Below are 21446 nucleotides of genomic sequence, written 5' to 3' on the forward strand. Positions count from 1 at the left end.
AAATAAATTTCACTCATTTTTCACCGACACGCGAAGATCACCAAAGGGTTAAAGTGATAGTATATGATCCATACTGTGGCTTATCAAAGCAAGTATAATGTGTTTCACACACATCCTGACTAACCCATGAGTAACTCGTATTACTTCATAATTCACCCTGGCATGGACTGTACAACAACAACACGCATCATGTTGTAGGAATGTTCTGTTTCAGGAACAGGGCTGGGATTTCCACTCGCACAAATGCTCTACATTCCTTTGAGTTTGTGAGCAGACTCGTTTCATAACACTGAACACACACACACACACACACACACACACACACTACAGATATGAACCCGAGGTGATGAAGAACTGTAGCAGATTTAAAAAAGAAGGATGTGATGATTCGTCATATTCTGGATATCACATCAAAAGCTGAACTGCTGATAACGAGGTCAGACTCGTCAGGACTGTATGACAGATCACAGAATTTAACTATGATTCATGTGTTCATAATGTCACAGAAACTCCGAACTAATACAGTACAGATGTAATGTAAACAGTAATGTAGTAAATGAAGAGATGTCATATCGATCACAAGTTCAGTATGGAGTACCACAAGGCTCAGTACTAGGACCGTTGTTTTTCACCCTGTATTCAACATTTAATTTACTATATATATATATAATAAACTGTTTATTTTAAACAAAAATAAACTAATTATTTCCATAATTTATAAACATTTATTGAAATCATTGTTCAAATCATTTAAGTAATGAAATGTCTGTGAATATGCAAAAGAAAGAAAGAAAGAAAGAAAGAAAGAAAGAAAGAAAGAAAGAAAGAAAGAAAGAAAGAAAGTCATTGTGTGAAATCTTCAGAAAAGGTGGTACAAATTTGATGATGTTATCAATTACAGTGTCCAGTCCAGTTTAATCACAATCCAAGAATAAGATCATAGTGTTCGAATTATGTAATGAAATGCTTAACTGTTATGAATGATCTCAGGGCTGAGACTCTGATTGGAGCGCGCAAGCGTGTCCTCTAACGCTATTGGTTGTTTGTGGCGGTGGGCGGGATCTGTCAGCTGCGGAATCGCAACAAATGTAGCAGCAGAAGCGCTACACACACACATACAGAGAGAGAGAGAGAGAAAGAGACACACAGTAGACAGAGCAAAGCAATCGGCTTAGACTTAGAATAAAGCGCGTTACGAGGCGCTTTTTCCAACGAATATTTGGATTCTAATGGCCTGTTGATATTGATATTTTGTCGTCTTCCTGTGCCGAGACACCCAGAAAACACCGACGCGGAAGGAATATTGCGCTGATCACGGGATTCTCGGATCATGGAGCGGAACCCCGAGGCGCGGAGCTGCAGAACCCGGTGTCCGGAGCTCCTGCTCGGCGACTCATCCATGAAGCTCTCGGTCCACTCCACCACCGGGACCCGGTTCGAGCTGTCGGTTCCCCCGGAGGAGACCGTGGACGGGCTGAAGAGGAGACTCGCGGAGAAACTCCGGGTTCCCAAAGACAGACTCCTGCTTCTGCACCGTGACGAGTGAGTCCACCGGGATCGGGATCAGTTCTGAGGGATCCTAACGGGATCAAGTAGACAACAACACGGGCGTTACGTTAGTTTGGGATGGGGGAGATATTATAACCAAGACTAGCAAGTGCAACCCCTAATATTTATACCGTGCTCTTATTATTTAACGAAATTATGTGTTTTGTTCTAATGATGATTAATGAGCATCGCTTATTCAGATCAATTCAGTTTAATGTTTATTCAGTTCAGTTCAATAACTGTTGATGTTGCAAATTTAATCAATTATGAATCAAATTCAATTTAAATGGTGTCATTTATTCAGCTCAATGTTGATTCAATGCACTTCAGCAACAGTGTTGACTCCGGGTTCCCAAAGATAGACTCCTGCGTCCGGGATCGGGATCGGGATCAAGTAGACAACAACACGGGCGTTACGTTAGTTTGGGATGGGGAAGCTATAATAACCAAGACTAGCAAGTGCAACCCCTAATATTTATACACACTCTCAAAAAAAAAAAAAAAAAAAAAAAGGTACAAAATCTGTCACTGGGACGATACCCTTTCAAAAGGTTCTAATGTGTACCATTTAGGTACTAAAATGTTCACTATTGGTACCAATATACACCTTTGAGGTGCTAATATGCACACTTTAGGTACAAAGATGTACTATTTGAAAGGGCACACCACCCCAGTCACAGCTTTTGTACCTTTTTTTTTCTGAAAGTGTTGTTATTGTTTAATGAAATTCGATGTGTTTTGTTCTAATGATGATTATCAGTATTGAAACTGAGATCCTTCAGAGCTGATTTAGGATAGTGGTAACACTTTACATTATAAGGTTCATTAATTAACTACCTTAGTTAACATGAACTAAGAAGGAACTGCACATATACAGCACTTATTAATCTTAGTTAATATTAGTTTCAACATTTACATTATTAAATTCATAGGCTGCATTTGTTAACATTAGTTAATGCACTGTGAACTAACATGAACAAACAATGAACAGCTGTATTTTTATTAGCTAACATTATCAAAGATTAATAAATACTGTAACACATGTATTGCTGATGGTTAGTTCATGTTAGTTAATACATTAATGAACTTTAATGTAAAGTGTTACCAGGATAGTCGAGTCAGCTTTATTTCTGCAGTGCTTTATAAAGTTCTGATTGTTTTAAAGCAGATTCTCAGTGATAAACAGGAGGATAATGTTGAGTGCCGGAGAGGTGCATGATGGGAAAGCTCAGTGATTGTGTTTTCCGTCTGGTTAGGAGGCTAAACTCAGGAAAGCTGCTGGATTTCGGTGTGGTTGACGGAAGCAGACTGACACTGATGCCCACCGTCGAAGCCGGACTGATGGTAAATAACAGAATTAATGAGGAAAAACTTCATTAAATATGAGACAAATTCAAGATTCAGTTCAAAATTCAGTTTTTGAGTGTAAAATGAGTTCAGTTCAGCTAAAAGCAGCTTTAATAGTGTCATTATTCAGCTTAATGTATATTGAGTGTTGGAAATGTCATCAATTATGAATCAACTTCTATTTCAATACTTGAATTTATTCAGATCATTTCAGTTGAATGTTGATTCAATTCAGTTCAATAACTGTTGATGTTGAGAATTTCATCAATTATTAATCAAGTTCAATTTCAATAGTGTCATTTATTCAGATCATTTCAGTTTAATGTTGATTCAATTCACTTTTATAACTGTTGATGTTGAGAATTTCATCAATTATTAATCAACTTCTATTTCAATACTTGAATTTATTCAGATCAGTTAAGTTGAATGTTGATTCAATTCAGTTCAATAACTGTTGATGTTGCAAATTTCATCAATTATTAATCAAATTCAATTGCAATAGTGTCATTTATTCAGATCATTTCAGTTTAATGTTGAATCAATTCACTTTGATAACAGTGTTGATGTTGAGAATTTCATCAATTATTAATCAAATTCAATTTCAATAGTGTCATTTATTCAGCCTGATTCAGTTCAGTGTTGATTCAATTCAGTTCAGTAACTGTTGATGTTGGGAATTTCATTGATTTATGAATAAAATTCAGTTTCAGTTGTGTAATTCAGGTCAATTCAGTTCAATGTTGATTCAATTCAGTCCAATAACTGTTGATGTTGCAAATTTCATCAATTATTAATCAAATTCATTTTAGATAGTGTCATTTATTCAGATCATTTCAGTTTGATGTTGATTCAGTTCACTTCAATAGCATCAGTTGATTGTAAACTAAAGTGAAAGTGAATGTTTTTGGCCACATCTGAAGATCTGCTGAGTTTGTGATGTTGTGAATTTGATCAACTATGAATCAAATTCAGTTTCACTATTCATTCAGATCAATTGAGTTTATTGCTGATTCAGTTCAGTTCCATAACCGCTGATGTTGCAACTTTCATCAATTATAAATCAACTTCAGTTTCAATAGTGTCATTTATTCAGTTCAGTGTAAAGGGAATGTTTTTGGCCACACATCTGAAGATCTGCTGAGTTTGTGATGTTGATGTGTGTGTGTGTGTGTGTGTTTGCAGTCTCAGTCGAGGCGTTCGGAGCAGTCGGTCCTGCAGGCGCTGGAGACTCTCACGGATGCTCAGGTGAAGCTCTCGCTGCGGTCACACACACTTCCTCTTATACCAGCACACACTCATTCACAAGAACTCACACCAGCACTATTCTAATGAGTTCGCGTTTCCCACCAGCTGAATATAACCAGTGAAACACGCCAACGCATGTGTGCACACACACTCTGAGAACGAGCGGTAACGCAGGATTCTCGACGGGCCGCTGCTCCTCGTCGTGTTGTTCTGTGTTTTGCTGGATTTGCATGTATGCAAATTACACAGCGGGTCGCGTGCGTTTTACAGCATTGCAAAATGAGATTGTCTTCATAATGTTTTATGTTTAACAGATCAGAAAAAGTTTCTGTTTTTAAGAATCTTCCGTTTTAGACCCTTCATTTAGCAGCTTTATTTGTGAAACCACATGTGTGTTTATATGTGTGTTTATGTGTGTGTGTGTGTGAGCGTGTGTGACTCGCCCCATCAGCAGGTCTGTGCGTCATTTTGGCGATGCTGAGCTGTTTGATGTCAGTTCAGCGTGTGTGTGTGTGTGTGGTTAGACTTGGAGAGAAACACTCAAGTATGATAAATGATTTCCTAGAACAGGCTCGTGTTGAACTCTTATTATAACTACTCTGCACTCTGTCTAATCTGCACAGGGAAACACTTTACTTAAAGCCTTTAAATATAATGTGTTATAAACATATTTTTAATGCATGAGTTATTACTTGTAATGCACCTTATATTGGTCTATGAATGATTTTAACCACAGTTATAATACATTATAACACTTCTCTATTTATATTTACAGCTTTCTTAAATATCTGCCAGTGGAGTCAGAAAAATAATCTTAATCCAAAGGAAAAACAAGTTTATTTCCATTTTCACTCCATTTGTTCTTGTTTTAGATACAAACTCACTTCATTTTCATATATTTTTACTTAATATCTTCAGTGATGTTGCTTCTTCTCCAGTAAATGAATCTTGATTTAAGAATGTTTAGATGTTTGTGCTGGAGAACGAGAACAAGAAGAGCATGATTTTTGCAGTGTGTGACTCAAGCGTGCAGCGTTTGTGCAGTAGAGTTACTGTTGTGAGCGAGTGTGTGTGTGTGTGTGTGTGTGTGTGTGTGTGTGTGTGTGTGTGTGTGTGTGTGTGTGTGTGAGCGTGTGTGTGTGTGTGTGTGTGTGTGTGTGTGTGTGTGTGTGTGTGTGTGTGTGAGCGAGTGTGTGTGTGTGTGTGTGTGTGTGTGTGTGTGGTGTGTGTGTGGTGTGTGTGTGGTGTGTGTGTGTGTGTGTGTGTGTGTGTGTGTGTGTGTGTGTGTGTGTGTGTGTGTGTGTGTGTGTGTGTGTGTGTGTGTGTGTGTGTGTGTGTGTGTGTGTGTGAGCGAGTGCCATTATCTGCTGTTAGATGTGGTTGCTGAATCTGTAGGTATTTTTAACCTGGAAATCCTCCTGTGAAGTGTGTTAGAACAGCCCTCGACAGATTCTGTTGTCTAGACTGTGTGTGTGTGTGTGTGTGTGTGTGTGTGTGTGTGTGTGTGTGTGTGTGTGTGTGTGTGTGTAGGCGGTGCTTTAGGAAGTTTGTGACGCAGGTTAGAGCGTGTTCACTGTCTCTCTCTCTCTGATATTTCTGAATGATGCAGGTTTAGTAACATGAAGTGAGTTTATGCTTTAAATGCATGTAAACATAGTTGGGCTTGAAGAATAAGTTGACGTACTTGCAAACTTACTTATAGTGAGTAGAATTTCTATAGTGGACTTTAGAAATAAAGTGTAAAAATTATTGTTCACTAAAAATAAAACCATAAAAAAAATATTACTTGAAACAAATTAAATGTTAACTGAGATACTGAAATTGAAGTAAATTGTAATTGAAGTAGTAAAATAAATCAAGCTGAAATAAAAATTTAAATCTACTTGAGTGTGTGACGAGATCTTGTGCCATGAGAGATTAAAGTGTAATCAATCATTTATCCCATAAAACTCATCTTTGATCACCAAAATTACATATTTAAACGTTTTCAATTCGTCATGTCTTAAAATATCTTGAATGTAACTCGACACCCTTGCCTCATTTAGTATGCGCGGTTCTATGAATATGCAAATGAGCCCCGCCTCCACTCACTCCCTCAGCTCAGAGATCCACTGGTTGACGATCACACGTTGATCTGATTGGTTACAAGGTAGTTTGTGACGTCAGAAACGATTAGGTTGGGTATTTTGACTTAATATCTCAATATCCAGTAAATGAATCTTGATGTAAGAATGTTTAGATGTTTGTGCTGGAGAACGAGACAGAAACACCGAGGAAGAGCATGATGTCTCTCGTCTCTCCAGGTCTTGTTTATCACACATTGTTATTTCTCTCTCCTGTAAAGATCATCGTCTCGCTCTCGTCTTTCTGTCAGGGGAATCTCTGGCCTTTCCATTCAGCTTCATTGAAAATCATTTGCTCTTAATAGCGTTGTGCGATCAATAGAGTCTTCCTAACGCGAGCCATTTACTTCAGACCGATCGCAGGACAACAGAAGACGCTGCATTGATCTCTGGCGCTCGATGGTAATTAACCTCAGATGCCAGATATCAGTTCAGATGTGCACTGACACTCCTAACCGTGCGATTTAAGGGCGTTTTCCTTGTTTGAGGGACAAACCAGAGACCGTCTGAAAGCTTCTGCTTTCTTCAGTCATTTTTAAATACTATTCTTAAACCCATTTTGCTCCCATAATGTTTTTCCAGTTGAATTAATTAATTAAATATTGTAATTATCTTTGTAAATATGTTGAATCCAGTCAATATTTAATTAATTCTGAACTCCCTGAAACGCCTCCATTGTAGTCTTGAGTTTCTTCCGGGAACGAACACGTCTCAATATTCCTCATTATAATAATTAATGCACAGAATAAAGGGGCGGGGCCTGGTTGAGTTAGTTAGTAGTGTGTTAAACTGGCGGTTATGGTAAGGGGCGGGACATTTCCCAAACACACTCAAAGCGCTCGACCAATCACAACACACTGCTCCAGCCGACCAATCAGAGCACAGTGTGCTTTTCAGAAGGAGGGGCTTCATAGAGACAGGAAGTAAACAGAGCGTTACTGACAGACTGGGAAGAGAGGAGCCGCAACAATGGAGAATATGAGGAGAATAATCAACATTACAGCAGGAAAACCTGTTCTAGTAGAGAAACATCATCAAGACTGGCGTAATAGATCCTCCTTAAGAGTGTTTGACTGGTGCTTGAAAAATAACAGGGATTTAATGTGCATAATAAGAACAGGAAGAACAGCCGAATTGTAAATATTTATATTTAAAAACTCATGTAGAAGTTTAATGGGCATCAAATGTGTTCGTGAGTCGGTCTGTCTGCTGTCGACATGTTTTAACACAACGAAGCCGTTTTGCATGATCGTGATCTCTCCGCCTGTCTTTGTGATTGAAGTGGTCAGTGATTCAGTGTCGTGACTCACTCCTTCCCGAGAGACGCGAGGCCGAGCGTTTCATTCATTCACATCACACACACTTACACACCTCAGGAATTCTGGATTTCAGCGGCTCACGCTGCAAAACATGAGCTTCTTCCTCAGTCTCGTTCTCCAGCACAAATATCTAAACATTCTTAAATCAAGATTCATTTACTGGAGGAGAAGCAACATTACTGAAGATATTAAGTCAAAAAAAGTATCAAAATGAAGTGAGTTAAAACAAGAGCAAAGGCAATCATTTTTTGCATTGCTTTCTTCTATGTAAAGCACTTTGAATTGCCATTGTGTATTAAATGTGCTATATAAATAAACTTCCCTTGTGGACTTTCAATGGAGGGACAGAAATTTCTCAGGTTTCATTTATGTTTTTAAGATTAACTAAAGTCTTGCAGGTTTGGAACGACATGAGGGATGAGCTAAACCTAATATTGTTGAGACTAATTATTCAAATGCAATACTAGTTAACTGTTAAAGAGGCCATACTGTGCTAGAACAGGTTTTCCTGCTGTAATGTTGATTATTCTCCTCATATTCTCCATTGTTGCGGCTCCTCTCTTCCCAGTCTGTCAGTAACGCTCTGTTTACTTCCTGTCTCTATGAAGCCCCTCCTTCTGAAAAGCACACTGTGCTCTGATTGGTCGGCTGGAGCAGTGTGTTGTGATTGGTCGAGCGCTTCGAGTGTGTTTGGGAAATGTCCCGCCCCTTACCATAACCGCCAGTTTAACACACTACTGACTAACTCAACCAGGCCCCGCCCCTTTATTCCGCGCATTAATTATTATAATGAGGAATATTGTGACGTGTTCGTTCCCGGAAGAAACTCAAGACTACAATGGAGGCGTTTCAGGAGTTCAGGAACACTGACTCTGATATAGAGAAGAACTGGAGCTTCTTCATGATCATTACACACTGAACTCAGATGAGGATGAGGAAAGCAGTGTGTTTTGAGTTTCAGGGCGTTTGAGTTCGTCTCGTATCACACTCTCCATCTGCATACCAGCCGGTCTGTTACGTAAACCGCTTTCAACCAGACTCCTTCCGGGTGTCGCATTGCCAAACTCAGAGGTTCTTGTATTCGAGGGTTGCTTGGGTGTTTCCTCCTGATTTGCTGATTTCCAAACGGGCTTCAGTCATTGTGTAAATCTGTGAATATCCAGATTAATGTCACGCATCGCCTCTCTTTTTACTTCATCAAATGCTGACACTTCTCCTCTATAGTGACTGAAGATATTAAGTAAAAAAAAATATATCAAAATGAAGTGAGTTTGTGTTTAAAACAAGCCAATGGAGTCAGAAAAATAATCTTGGTTTCCCTTTTGAAATAAGTTTATTTTTATTTGTTCCTGTTTTAAACACAAACTCACTTTATTTTGATAAATTTGTACTTAATATCTTCAGTCATGTTGCTTCTTCTCCAGTAAATGAATCTTGATGTAAGAATGTTTAGATGTTTATGCTGGAAAACGAGACAGAAACACTGAGGAGGAACATCATGTTTTGCAGTTTAGTAAATAAAAAAAAAAAAAATGAAAAACTGAGATTAACATATGAGATTTTAAAATATGCATTTGGCAGACGCTTTGCACATATACATTTGATCAGTTTAGTTATTCATTTATAATTAAATGTAATTTGTTTGCACCTTAAATTCTGTAGAACTAATCATTGCTGGTTCATGTCGAGTCAGCTTTATTTATTTTGCGCTTTATACAATACAGCTTTATTGCGGGGGGGGTTTTCATGATAACTAATGCGGTTAACAAATAAAACCACATTGTAAAGTGTTGTTTGCATGTGACGTCCGTCAGCACGGATCTGCTGTTTTTGTGACGTGTCAGTCACTGCATTAAAGTACCAACCTACAATTTCTGAGAATTGCAAATGCTCTGCTGCTTGGCATCTCCCACACCAATGACTGATATCTGAGACTGAAGCATCACATGCCAAACACATCGACACACAGCCTTTAAAGGGGTGCTATAATGCCCTTTTCACAAGATGTAAAATAAGCCCCGGAGTGAGTGTGTGAAGTTTTGGCTCAAAATACCCCACAGATATTTTTATATAGCATGTTTAAATCGTCACTTTTTGAGGGTGTGTCTGTCCCTTTAAATGCAAATGAGCTGCTGCTCCCGGCACAGGGGGCGGAGCTTCAACAGCTTGCACTCACACACACACACTGAAAATTTCGAAAACTTTTAGCCTTTTATGTTCAAACCGGAGTCAGACAATGATGGAGAGACTCGAGAAGAAGAGACAACATGTAGAAGCAACAGGACATTTCTGAATGGTTAGTTGATGAGTTTATGAAGCTGATGTGGAGTTATCTTCTAGTCATTGATTAGCATATTCTGTCTTGATAATCTATAAATCGTGTTCAGGGGGCGGGGTTTATGTAAATTCTAGGGTTGGTGATGTCACTAACCCGTGAGGAAGCTCGTTTAGTCTCTACCAGCCGTTTGTTGTAGTCCTTAAAAAGCGATTTCTTTAAAGCAAATATCTCCCTTTGCTTAGTTTGAACTTTGAGCGTTGTAACTTTGCAGATGTTGTTTATGCTCAAACAGCAACATTACACACTAACTAAAGTTAGAAAAGTCCAATCATAATCAACCACCCCTTTAAAGGGGATCTATTGTGCCCTTTTACAGTCTTGATGTTGTTTCTCTGCTAGAACAGGTTTTCCTGCTGTAATGTTGATTATTCTCCTCATATTCTCCATTGTTGCGGCTCCTCTCTTCCCAGTCTGTCAGTAACGCTCTGTTTACTTCCTGTCTCTATGAAGCCCCTCCTTCTTAAAGCACACTGTGTTCTGATTGGTCGGCTGGATCAGTGTGTTGTGATTGGTCGAGCGCTTCCAGTGTGTTTGGGAAATGTCCCGCCCCTTACCATAACCACCAGTTTAACGCACTACTAACTAACTCAACCAGGCCCCGCCCCTTTATTCTGCGCATGAATTATTATAATGAGGTGAGGTGACATCATCAGTGCAGGAGACTGTTACTCAATGACTTTAAAGAGCTTCAAGATTCCCTTGGCCTATATCCATCATCTCGTCTGAAGGGCGAGCAGGAGATGCAGGAGACACACACACACACACACACACACACACACACACAGACAGACACACACACACACACTCTTGCCTTTCTGCTTCTGTGGTTTGAGCGACGCATGTGAATTTATTTATTAATTTAATCATTTTTTAAATGTAGTTCTTTTTTTCCATTTATTTATGTTCTTTTTTTATTCATTCAGTTATTTACTTTAATAATTTTTCATTTTCCATTATTTCTTATTTTTTATTCATTCATTCATTTATTTTTTTTCTTAATTATTCAGTTATATTTTATTTATTCATATTCATATTCATTCAGTCATTAATATTCTTTATTCATTCAGTTATTTACTTTAATAATTTTGTATACATTTATGCATGTCATTTATTTTTTTATTAATTTAATTCTTTAGTCATGTATTTATTTATTTATTTATTCATTCATTTATCCAATTCACTTTGTTTATATTTTTTTATACATTTATTTATGCATGTCATTTATTTATTTTTTATTTATTTAATTCTTTAGTCATTTATTATATTAAATATTGAGAAAATCGAAATGGCTCTTTCTCACTCGTTTCGGTTGTGATCTCATTATCGTCTAGTTTGTGATATAACTAGTATCAAGAGGTTGTTTTTTGTAGTGATGGTGACGGTCACTGTACGGTTGTGGCTTTGGTTGGATGTTCAATAAATGACCTAATAACGTTCTAACAAACTAAACATGCAAGTCTCATTAATGTCTGTTTATCATCTGGTTTTGTGTCCAGGTCAGTGACTTTCTGTCAGGCCGGTCCCCGCTGACCCTTGCCCTGCGTGTGGGCGATCACATGATGTTCGTTCAGCTCCAGCTGGCGTCTCAGCCGTCCGTCTCCAGGGCTCCCAGCCAATCAGACGCCTCGACAGGTCTGGCTCCTCCCACAACACACACTGACCACGCCCACTGTGGACAAAGCCCCGCCCCTGCCCCACCCCACTCTCAGGTAGAGCTGCTTCAGTCTTTCCTGTTAAAAGTCTTGTTTTATAAAAAGAAACCCAGAAAAAAATCTGCCATTGGGGTCAGAAAAATATATTTTGTTTTCGTTTTGATTTAAGTTTTATATTTATGTGTGTGTGTGTGTGTGTGTTAGGCTGAAGGCAGCACAGACAGACAGCGATGCAAACCGGGCGCCGTCATTGAGACCCTCTTCAATCACGCACCTGGAGTTTTCTCAGGAACCTTCTCAGGTAAAGCATGGCTTCAGTGTCGTTGAGTTTTTGCTAATATTTTTATGGAGCCCCACACATGACATGCGGGTGAAATATGTGTATATTGTGGCCAAGAATTAACTGTGAGTGAGTGTGAGAGTGAGTGCCCTCATCTTGCCCTCACCTCATCCTCATTTTGCCCTCATCTTGCCCTCACCTCTCCCTCACCTCGCTCTCACCTTGCCGTCACCTCACCCTCACCTTGCCCTCACCTCGTCCTCATCTTGCCCTCACCTCGTCCTCATTTTGCCCTCATCTTGCCCTCACCTCATCCTCATTTTGCCCTCATCTTGCCCTCACCTCTCCCTCATCTTGCCCTCACCTCGCTCTCACCTCACCCTCACCTTGCCCTCACCTCGTCCTCACCTTGCCCTCACCTCGTCCTCACCTTGCCCTCACCTCGTCCTCATTTTGCCCTCATCTTGCCCTCACCTCGCTCTCACCTCACCCTCACCTTGCCCTCACCTCACCCTCATCTTGCCCTCACCTCACCCTCACCTCACCCTCACCTTGCCCTCACCTCGTCCTCACCTTGCCCTCACCTCGTCCTCATTTTGCCCTCATCTTGCCCTCACCTCACCCTCACCTCTCCCTCACCTTGCCCTCACCTCACCCTCATCTTGCCCTCACCTCACCCTCACCTTGCCCTCACCTCGCCCTCACCCTCATCGTGCTCACCTCACCCTCACCTCACCCTCATCTTGCCCTTACCTCACCCTCATCTTGCCCTCACCTTGCCCTCATATTGCCCTCATCTCACCCTCAGCTTGCCCTCACCTCACCCTCACCTCACCCTCACCTTGCCCTCATATTGCCCTCATCTCACCCTCACCTCACCCCCTCACATTGCCCTCATCTCACCCTCACCTCGCCCTCACCTCACCCTCACCTTGCCCTCACATTGCCCTCATCTCTCCCTCACCTCGCCCTCACCCCCACCTTGCCCTCACCTTGCCCTCATCTCGCCCTCATCTCACCCTCATCTCGCCCTCATCTTGCCCTCACCTCGACCTCACCATGACCGCACCTTGCCCTCATCTTGCCCTCACCATGACCTCACCTTGCCCTCACCTTACCCTCAGCTTGACCTCACCTTGACCTCTCCCTCCACAGGTACTCTACACCCGAACTGTCAGGACGGCAGCGGGCGTCCTCGCCGTGACATCACCACAATCCTCCAGATCCTCAACGACCTCTTGAGCGCCACACGTCACTTCCCAGGAGCGGCTCCGACCCTGACGCACCTGCGCTGCCCAACGCCCCGACCTACGACCTGTTCACCTCCACCCTCACCGACCTCCGAAGGGCAGCAGCACGGACGCCCACGCCGGCCCTCCGGTGAGTTTATTCATTTGTTAAAGTGTCTTTAAACCTTAGATCTGGCATAAGCCAGTTGTTATCTCAGAATAAACCCGACAGGGTGATCAGGATCAGGTCTTCATCAGCCTGAAGGGGTTTATTCTGAGATCTCTCACACACACACACACACACACACACACCTTAAGGGGTTTATTCTGAGATAACAACCGGCTGGATGTACATTATCCTCTTACACGGCCACTTGCCACATAAGTACATAATTAGACACAAAATATTGATCTGAGTTGAAATATTTTATTAACTCGTTAAACGCAGAGCTTCGCGGAGAGAGCAGTTTCAGCGGCGAGATCAAACTAGACGGACTTTTAAGAGTATACAGTATACAGTCATACCACTCATTACACCGCATTTCACCACATAAATTATTATGAAGATAAGAGATATTGATTTCAGATTAAACTGTTTAAAAATGGTACCTGTTTGTTTCTAATAATCCAACAGAGAACAAAACAATAGTCGCAAAATGGCGGCAGCTGCATTTGTATGAAACAAGAGAGAGTGAGTCCACGATACTGGATGGCGAAATTAAATAACTGTACACAAAATATTGATTAGAAGGAGTTTTAATATTCAATAAGCTCACCAAATGCAAAACTTCCACAAAGAAAAAACGTTCCTAGCAAGCGTATACTTCAGTAACCCAGTGTTATTTGTTTTCAGCTGTTGTTATCTCTTGTAACTCAGATCATATTTCGTGTCTAATTATGTACTTATGTGGCAAGTATCCGTGTAATAAGCGGGATAATGTACATCCAGCCGATTGTTATCTCAGTATAAACCCCCATCAGGTGTGTGTGTGTGTGTGTGTGTGTGTGTTATCTCAGAATAAACCCCCTTCAGGTGTGTGTGTGTGTGTGTGTGTGTGTGTGTGTGTGTGTGTGTGTGTGTGTGTGTGTGTGTGTGTGTGTGTGTGTGTGTGTGTGTGTGTGTGTGTGTGTGTGTGTGTGTGTGTGTGTGTTATCTCAGTATAAACCCCCTTCAGGCTGATGAAGACCTGATCCTGATCACCTTGTCTGGGTTTATTCTGAGATAACAACCGGCTGGACAAAAACCTGACTAATGTCTTGAAATACATGGACATGTGGAAGAGGAAGTCATGTTTTCTGACTCTTCTCATGTTCTCCTCTGATTCATTGAGCAGTGTGTGTTTGGTCATTTGTGTCTCGTTCTGCAAAATTCAGCACATCAGGTCATACTGAATCTAAACACACAAGCTGAAAACACACCTCTAAAATACTGAAGACTTGAATGTCTTGTCTTAGAACAACCACTTCAAATATAATACTAAATAATACTATAATACTGACTAAAATGGCATTTTACGGCAGTTACGGCTCGTCATGTGCTCATCTTCTATTCTCTGAGCTCTGAATGAGACGTGACCTCTCAGAGGTCATCCACGGGGTCACGCCGAGCTTTCAGAGGGTCACAACCCCGTTAGTGAACATTAGCCAGCAACCACTGGCCCACACACACACACACACACACACATACACACACAGACTCACACACAGACTTACACACTCATGCTCACACGCTCACTCATACACACACACACACACATATTCACACACACACACACACACACACACACAGTCTCACACACAGACTTACACACTCATGCTCACACGCACACACACACACAAACTCACACTATTATCTGTACACAAATCTTTCCAACATACAGGCTGCATGAATTATTCAGCTTTGCTCATGGACACTCGGGCCCTCAGGGCAACCGCAGTGTGTGTGTGTGTGTGTGTGTGTTCAGTGGAAACATGGTGATGAAGCGTCACTGACAGGGTCAGCAGATCTGGAAAGATCAGACCTTGAGGATCCGCGGGTTTACTCAGGAATCAGGGCCGGATTTATGTAAAGGCATTCTAGGCACGTCCAGTTACAGTGAGGAGAAATAATAAAAATGTCAGAAGAAGAGGTAAATCCGGCCGGACGGGAACAGAAAACAGATGATCTCTGCAAAAATAAATAAAGAACCATTCTGACCTCATTCTCATGAGAGTTTTATTCACTGTAATGTGTCTGGATGTTCAGATCCAGGGTTATTATCATTTGCATATTGCCTCACATAAAATACAATACTAATTAATCATGAGTAACATAATAGGTGTTTTTATATGTAAATAACATTCAGAAACTGTATTTGACTAACAAAGTCAACCATTAACATAATGTTGCAGCATATTTGTCTAAAGAATTGAAAACGAGAGCTTACTAATGAAGTTCAGCCAGTCTGTTGTTTTATTCCTGATCCATAAATATTTAGTTTACAGTTCAACTAACACAGTGTGCTAACCAGACGCGACGCGATAAGATTCCAGCAACAAATAATGTGTCTGTCCACACTAGACGCGACTGTGAGATGCGTCAAAATCAATCAAACCCCACAGCCAATCAGAACAGCGTGTGGGCGGAGTCAGCCAATCAGAACAGAGTGTGGGCGGAGTCTCGCAGCACCAGAGAGTAATCTTGACGGCACTCGCAAGAAAATGGATAACATAATCAAATTCACAAATATTACACCATTTAAACATTATTAAAAAAAAATAGGCTACTGAGTTACTAAAACAATCTTTGTCAAAGAATACACTTGTTTGTTCACAGTTCACAGTTCGTGTTTCCATTTGTTTAATTTCAAGATCTGAGGTGAATTATCCATGGTTGCTTTTACAGCCTCAAAGCTGGAGCACTAAATGATATTCAAAGTCACATTACACGCTTTTAACATTAAATAAAGCACATAAACCAGGGTTCACCAATCTCGGTCTTTAATTGGGGTTGGAGCTAAACTCTGCAGGACATCGGCCCTCCAGGACCGAGATTGGTGAACCCTGACATAAACAGTGCCTGAGATTATCATCGCCACACTTTGTGTTTGTTGTTCCAGCGCGACGTCGCAGAAAAATAGAAACCGTTTCTAGAATAGAATCGTCGCGTGTCGCCGTCGCGGCTGGTTAGGACAAACACTGATTAACATGGAGAAGAGGCTTTTATCGCGCGTCGCGATTTTAGGACACGGTGTAATTTTAATAGTGCAACGTGAAATATTTAGTAGTGTGTAAATTGCAAGTGGCGCACAGCTGGTGGTCACTGATGATTGTTTCTTTGTTTTGAATGAGAAAGTGAAAGTGATCGGCCATATCTCTAATTGTGATTGTTTTTTATTTTATTTTTTTGTGATTTATAAAAACAAAATTGACGGGAAAATTTGTGGTGAGCTGAGGGACTGACGGCAGAGGAAGGAAAACCACTTTAAATCTTCATTATGAGTCCTAATCATAAATATACAGTGCTCATTCTCGTAATGAGTAATGGGTGTGTTTTGGGCGTAATGTGAAATAAACCAATCAGAGTCTCGTCTCACATTCCCTTTAAAGAGTAACTAAACCCCTGGTCAGAGCCTGACTCCACCCACTGGCAATATTTGAAAAATGCTGGAAAAGTAGGCAGAGCCCAGTGGAGAGGGGGCGTGCATCTGAGACGTATCTCTCTGCAGGCAGGGGCGTGGTTAGCTGGTACCCTCTGACATCAGAGTGTACCACAACTTCCAATAGGAAAATTCAACTGCAGTAGCCACTGTTCAACCTGAAGAGGGCAGCACTCAGACGTTTTTACACCATATTTAGTAAAATTAAAATACTTTAAACACAAATGTCAAAAAAATTACTTGATTCAATGAACAGCACTAATAAAGCCCCATTCTTACAGATCATTCACTAAAAAAAGTTGGTTTAGGGTTTAGTTACCCTCGCGCCATGGTGTATTCCATAGAGGAATCGGATCTGCTCATGCTCAAGGTTAAAGCTGTGTGTGTGTGTGTGTGTGTGTGTGTGTGTGTGTGTGAGTGTGTGTGAGTGAGAGAGAGGTTAAAGCTCAAGCAGAACATCGGGATCCGGGAATCCAGATTCCACCATTTCTTTATGTACACAATAATCTGCCAGCAAGTTGCATATATAGAGTGTATGATAGGGCCCCTAATCTTGTTGGTTAACAGATAATGATCGGTTAAAAGGCATTGGCTGTCGGTCAGGAAACATTTCGAGATGTTACCTTTAAAATCTTTACAGTGTGTTTGTGATGGTAAGAAATGGCAAAGCAACCAAACAAGTGTCGCACTTTACATCTAACAGGGGACCAAAGTCATTCTGTTTAATAAAATCACTGTTCACTGTGACCTGCAGTAGTTACCTTGAAGAGCTATTTCTAACCCTGAATGTTTTTTGGCGTACGCCATTTGTTGATTTCGGGTTCTGGTACACTTTAAGTAAGGATCAGTTTTATACGTGAGACCCCTGGTGTTCTTCATGGTCAGTGATGTTGTGTCTCTGTCTCAGGTGAGCGTCTGCGTCAGACGGAGAACAAGGCCACGCGCTGTAAGCTGGAGCATCTGCGGCTCTTACTGCGGCAGCGGCGGCTCCGACGGAGAGCCAGGAGGGACATACGGGCCCCGCTTCACTGGCTGAGCGAGCGCAAGCCCTCACGCCGCCACAGCAGCGACGGCTCCCTGGACCTGGACTTCCAGGAGCCGGTCTGGAAACCCGACGTCCCGTCGGACATGAACGCGGAGTTTGTCGTGGCTTGAGCCGGACGAAAGAATGAACATGTGCTGCTCGAACGGACAAAACATGGGCATTACTGTCCGAAGCTGTGAAACACTTCAGGAGCCGCTCTGAGGGCGTTCATGGTCTCGTCGTCACAATAATCATGCTCTGGTTTTCCAGCACAAAACATTCTTAAATCAAGAGACATTTACTGGAGAATCAAGACTTCATATCTTCAGTCATTTTGCTTCTCCAGTAAATGAGATGCACGATACATCGGCCACCATATCGGTATCGGCTGAGATATGTTCATTTTAACGTTAATGTTATCGGCCTGATAAGAAAATCTGTCCGATATATTAAAGCCGATGAATAATGAATTATTTCCTTCAGGTGAGACTCTTCAGATGCGACTGTTCAACATGATGGTTATGAATTGCTTGGAATATGATTGGAATCACTTTGAAAAGTAAAATACAGTAAAGTGCAACACAAATCTGTCATCTCGTTACATAAGCTATGTAAAATTATAATGAAAACATCATTGTAATTGTGTGTTTGGAACATGGATTTTAATGCTGAGACTTTGTTTTTGTAATCAGGCTCTCAAAAATTATATAAAAATTTGGATTTATATTTATCAACCAATATATCGGTTATCTATGGAAGCTTGTTTCCGCCACAGAATAAAACATTTAAAAAAATAATTGCGACTTTTTATCTCACAATTGCGAGTTTACATCTCGCAATTCTAACTTTATTTCTCAGAATTACGAGATATAAAGTCAGAGTTGCGCGTTATAAAGTCAGAATTGTGAGATATAAAGTCAGAATTACGAGATATAAAGTCAGAATTACGAGATATAAAGTCAGAATTACGAGATATAAAGTCAGAGTTGCGCGTTATAAAGTCAGAGTTGCGTGATATAAAGTCAGAATTGAGAGATATAAAGTCGCAATTGCGAGATATAAAGTCAGAATTGTGAGATATAAAGTCAGAATTGCGAGATATAAAGTCAGAATTACGAGATATAAAGTCAGAATTACGAGATATAAAGTCAGAGTTGCGCGTTATAAAGTCAGAATTACGAGATATAAAGTCAGAATTGTGAGATAACTATTCTGAGGTAAAAAATAAAAAAAGTCTGTCTTTTTTTCCCCTTAGAATTGGACTTTATATCTCACAATTGTGAGTTTATATCTCAAAATTCCGAGAAAAGATGTCAGAATTACGAGATATAAAGTCGCAATTATGTGTTATAAAGTCAGAATTGCGAGATGTAAACTCAAAATTGTGAGATAAAAAGTCACAATTATCTTTTAAAATGTTTTATTCTGTGGCGGAAACAAGCTTCCATAGTTATCAGCTTTCAAAAAAAATAAAGAATTATCGGTTATCGGTATCGGCCAACATGTTCATATCAGTGCATCTCTAATCTTGATTTAGTAATGTTTAGATATTTGTGCTGGAAAACGAGACAGAAACCGTGAGGAAGAAGAGGATTATTACAGTGTAGTACATGATTCTCTGGCTGGATGTTAAACGCAGTATGTAGCATTATCATGTCAGGTGTTCAACTCTGCTTAGATGATGTTTTGCACAGTTCATTTCTCTCGCGAGCATTAAAATATTTTTGATACGTGTTTCAGAGGACAGTCAGTCTGAGGAGACTAAATAACGTTCAGGTTGTTCTTTTCAGCCTTTATGAATCCTGGATCTCATGAAAACAAGTACAGCTCATATTTCACCCCAAAATCGAAAGAAAATGGAAATTATTTTTCACATTAATGAGAAAAAAGCCCATGTTTAGGACATTTCAGCACATTTAAACCCAAAATATCATCGTAATGCAAATCTATATTTTGTTTATAAATAGGCTTCATTTCTTTATGCAAAATACAGCTTCCTCGTTATTTTTATTTTGGGCTGAAATTTGATTTTGACATGTTTTATGAATGCACATTTTTATTTCTAAGACATTATTTTATTGAACAACGCAGAGTCGTTCATGTTCTTCTCTCCGACTGAAGAGTCTGAGCGCTTTCAGCGAAACGCCGGAGAATCCAGGACTGTTTCCAGAAGCTGAGAGAAGGAAACATCGCAGTCATTCTGAAAGCTGAAATAAACCTCTTACTCATTTCTCTCTTCTGTCGGATAAAGGACGACATGAACTCAGTGACTGTTTTATCTTTAAGGAACAACGAATGCAAATGGGTGTGGATTCCCCAAACTCTTCTTTTTCCTGTTCCTGGCAGACTGTGGGATCGGGATTCGGGATCTGACTGATCTGATGTCGTCGTCTTCTGTCGTGTGTTGGTTGTCCTGTGTTTGTGCATCAGATCCTGATATGATCTGTCATGAGGCGAGCTGATGCTAATGTTTAGTCGCGAGCGTGTCGCACATTCATTCACACGACTGTATTAATTTATAAAACCATCGATCTGTTAACTGTGAAACTGTGGTTTTGTGTTACTTTCCTTTCTTTCTCTTGTTTTGTCACGATGTAGACCATCCCAGCTCACATGGAACGTTCTCAGAACATTTTACTTTGAACATTTTTTAAATGTGACAAGTTTTGGAATGTTCAGTGCACGTTTAAAAGTCGTTCTCGTCGTGTTCGTGGAATGTTGTTCCCTTAACGTTCACATTTTTTATTTTTTTTTCATGAGCAATAAATTTGTGTGGCTTGCAATTTAGTTTTTATTTCTTTTTAGGTAATAAATTAAGATAAATACATATCTGCTGTTTTCTCATTTCACTTTAAATATCAGAGTTACACCGTCACTAAACATGATAAAACATGCAACGTTTCATATATGTATTTCTTGATGACTGCGTTCCTACAAAGACATTTAAGTTAGACTGTATTAAACAACAATGGTTGCTAATTATGTTTCAGCGATGACGTCGGTCAGGTCTAGACGCCGGGTGAGTCATGTGACTGATGTGGTTTTCTTCAAACACAGGTGTGTGTGTGTGTGTGTGTGTGTGTGTGTGTCAGTCACAGTGCGTGTGTGTGTCAGTCACAGGTGTGTGTGTGTGTGTGTGTGTGTGTGTGTGTGTGTGTGTGTGTGTGTGTGTGTGTGTGTGTGTGTGTGTGTGTGTGTTCTTGCGGCTCCAGTCATTCTGTTGTTTGTTGATGAAGAGGATCTGAAACAGAAACCAGAGTCTGATATTCTGAAACAAAAACAATCAACGAGTCGCTTCACAATCCAACCACACAACTAGAGAAACACACACACACACACACACACAAACTAGGACAAAACAAGTAGTTTGACATTAGGGTGTAATTGTAGATCCGAACATGAATTACAGAAATGGTCTTATTTTCTGATAAATGCATCAAAGTGAAGTGAGTTTTTGCTGAAAACAAGAATACATTTTCTGCATAAAAATAAACGTTGTTTTCTCTTTGAATTAAGTGTTTTATTTTCTAAAGCGTTTATATTCTTGTTTTAAGCACAAACTAACTTCATAATTTTTTAGTCATAAGGAAGAACATATTTTTTATTTAATTTTTTTGCAGTGTGACTGTGATTGATAACAGTGTGTTATGAACGGCAGTGGCCGGATCCACACTGGCGTCTGACGGGCCGCTCTGAGGGTTTG

At 40.3% G+C, this 21446-nt stretch overlaps 1 protein-coding gene across 1 annotated transcript; it reads left to right on the forward strand.

Annotated features, from left to right (window-relative positions):
- Positions 1-934: 934 nt before the first annotated feature.
- On the forward strand, positions 935-19564 carry LOC307161976 (midnolin-A). The gene is made up of 7 exons (XM_079876989.1): positions 935-1542; positions 2805-2892; positions 4078-4140; positions 11417-11629; positions 11777-11873; positions 13008-13232; positions 17627-19564. The coding sequence occupies exons 1-7, from the start codon at positions 1331-1333 to the stop codon at positions 17872-17874; spliced, it is 1146 nt and encodes a 381-aa protein (XP_079733115.1). The 5' UTR covers positions 935-1330; the 3' UTR covers positions 17875-19564.
- The last annotated feature ends 1882 nt before the right edge of the window (positions 19565-21446 follow it).

This window comes from Squalius cephalus, assembly GCF_949319135.1.
Source record: "Squalius cephalus genome assembly, chromosome: 7".
NCBI classification, from domain to species: domain Eukaryota; kingdom Metazoa; phylum Chordata; class Actinopteri; order Cypriniformes; family Leuciscidae; genus Squalius; species Squalius cephalus.